The 2,938-nt window shown below is 39.9% G+C and overlaps 1 protein-coding gene across 1 annotated transcript in view; it reads left to right on the top strand.

Annotated features, from left to right (window-relative positions):
• Positions 1–2,669, top strand: part of trim46a (tripartite motif containing 46a) — an 11,747-nt gene extending 9,078 nt beyond the window's left edge. The window contains exon 12 of the mRNA XM_020607287.1: positions 896–2,669. Within this exon, the coding sequence (XP_020462943.1) occupies positions 896–1,307 (412 nt within the window). The 3' untranslated portion in view covers positions 1,308–2,669. The remainder of the gene's footprint in view (positions 1–895) is intronic.
• The last annotated feature ends 269 nt before the right edge of the window (positions 2,670–2,938 follow it).

The following is a 2,938-nucleotide window of genomic DNA, read 5'->3' as shown; positions in this document are numbered from 1 at the left end:
AGGACTCCACTGTCCTCTCTGCAGAGCATTTACCACTGCAGGGTGCGTAGGAAAGCTGCCTCCATCCTCAAAGATCCCACCCACACCCAGCACGGACTGTTCACCTTCCTACCCTCTGGCCGGAGGTTCAGAAGTGTGAAATGCATGATTCTAAACTGAAAAACTCTTTCTTTCCCTCTGCCATCAGACTCCTAAACAGCTGAGGAGTTTATTACCAGGAAATATGTCATGTTAATGACGACCTGTACTGTTTACATTCTCAGTTTGCACATGCATTATTGCACAATGACTGTTGACTGCTGCACATGCTGCTCCCATGCAGCATACATTCTGTTATATTCTTGTATATTTTTTTTTCTACGATATTGCTGCATCTGTGCTGCTTAAAGTGCCTTAGATTTTGTGTTATTTATTTATCTACTTTATATTTCATTTGTATTTTGTGGCATTCATGTGGACGGCAAAGTAAGAATTTCATTGTACAGGGAAACACGTTTCCTAACTGTGCATATGACAAATAAACACTTTGACCTCGAACCCTTCAAGTTGCCCATGATGGTGGCGCATATGCACGCAGTGGCCCGAGGCCCCTCGGCTCCAGACAAAATTTTGTTGTATGTGTCACAATGAAAATAAAGCTTCTTCTTCTTAACATCTGTGTTTGTGAAGCTCAAAGTGTTTCAGTTTTTGTTGAAATTGTCATAAATGTGTACATTCAATTATATGTTTATTACTGAGGTCATAGTTTAAGGTGACCTCATTAAATGTAGTCCAGTTTGTACTGGGCTACATCTTAGACACATCTTCATGTCTTATCTTATGTAAACCTGTAGTTTACATACATTAGGTACTGTACAGTTTCATCCTTACTGAGATTTCTCTTCACATCCCCCAGATGTGACCCAGACAGCGGCCATGACAGTGGGGGAGAGGACAGTCAAGACTTGCCTCCCTTCTGCTTCCTCACCATTGGCATGGGCAAGATCCTTCTTCCTCAAGGACATGGTTACAGTCATAGCCAGAAGGACAGCCAAAGCCAGGGAGGCGTGCACTCACACAGCAGCAGTCATAGTAACCTGCCTCACCCTCAAACTGCTCCTCTGCCACCCCGATTGGGAGTGTGTCTGGACTGTGACAAAGGACGAATCACCTTCTATGATGCCCATGCATTGCGTATCTTGTGGGAGGGACATGTGGATTGTTCAGCTCCGGTGTGCCCAGCCTTCTGCTTCATTGGCGGAGGAGCCCTGCAGCTGCAGGACCTTGTGGCCAATCGGAGGATCGAGGAGCCGCCACCGCGAGGGTAACCATCCAAACATGTGCTACAAATCTCAATAAATAAATTGTGGTGAAACAATAGTTTAACAGCACAGTTCACTCAATGATCTGGGTTTAGTGGTTTGTATTCATCACCTATTGTGAGTTGATAATGAATTGCCTCCATCTTGTCAGAATTTAATTGGATTTTTTCTTTCAGTGTGAACTTTGAGATCTGACTATAAATATGTTATGTTCTTTTGCATTTGAACTTGGCCCGAAAAGATCATATCTTTTTTTTGACTTTGTCGTTCTCCAGTGAAGCGATTTCAGACTATGCAGAATTCTGTTGACAGGGTGAGTCAAACACCTAGAAAACCACTTAACAAGATCTGTTTGCAATGTAAGAAAATTTGCCTCCTTTTACATGTGTCTTAATTTATCTCAGATTGATTGGACAGTAAAGGTTGCATGCAAGTATATCTAGGATTCATAACTTACAAATATGCAGATAACTGACTGTCACCTTGTAAAAGCACCTCAGATGTACTGTATGTCTGATTTTCTATCCTAATTTTTTGTAGCCTCTACAACTGTTAACAATGTCTGTGTAATGCAGAATTAGAGAATGTGAATATTGTTTGTTTGCTGAACTGTAAAGTTCTACGGGCTCATGTCAAGATCACGTCTCAATGTGTAAAAAGTCCCAGCTGGTATTTTATAAAGATGCTGTTTTGCATTTTAAAAGGACTTGTGTGGAAAGTGCTCACAGTTGCATCAGTGTTTTGAAATTGCAAGAGAAATCACAGTAAAAAGCTTCAGAGGAATTTTGTTCTCGTCATAGTTAACTTATACATGTGAATACATTTCCGTGTTTTACATTGTAATTCAGGTTAAAAATGTTGATGGCCTACTTGTCCATTGTTAAACTGTGATGTTTGAGTGATTTGCACATACACAATAATGATCAGTTAGAGGAAGTGGATGGATGACATCCAGCTGATGTAGGTGTATTTTATGAGCTTTAGTTGACTTTTTTTTTGTTTTGTTTTTTATTTTTCTTACTGTAGCTGACAGCAGCTCATTTACTTACTGACTATGCTGTTTCACAGTTATATTTGGGGAATGTAAGAGCCCTGATATGTACCACTTCAAAGCAGGAGATTGTTTATATTGTGATATTTTCAAATGGACTGGCTCTGACTGTATTTTGATATATAATATGATTTTATGAAGTGGCTGTGACTTTAAAGCTATCTGTTGTGTGTATGTGTGTATCCTGTCTTTACTGACTTGTCTGGACTCCTCTGCTTCTGTTACAGCGCAGCACTTCAGGCAGTAGCGTATCAGAAATCAGAATCTCCTAATGTAGACTTTACCTTGCTGGCAGAATGTTTCTATCATGTCATGAGAAAAACAATAAATGACTGCTAACTGTAAACCAAAGTCACTTTGTTGCAAATAATGAACCCATTTAACTATACAATTTTTGCTTTTTTACAGCAGTAAATGCTGTAATGTTGCCTATTTTAAGGCAGACACCTTTTCTTTAGTGCACCTCTTCCTAGTTTCTAGTCTTGAAATTCACAGACTGAGACAGAACATCAGTTGCCTGTTACCGCCCTACAGTCAAAATGTACACGTTGTTAGACACATGTGACTGTCAATTTGATTGTCACAT

Source organism: Monopterus albus, unplaced genomic scaffold (genome assembly GCF_001952655.1).
Source record: "Monopterus albus unplaced genomic scaffold, M_albus_1.0 scaffold84.1, whole genome shotgun sequence".
Classification (NCBI taxonomy): domain Eukaryota; kingdom Metazoa; phylum Chordata; class Actinopteri; order Synbranchiformes; family Synbranchidae; genus Monopterus; species Monopterus albus.
This window is presented reverse-complemented; position numbering and strand designations above follow the sequence as displayed.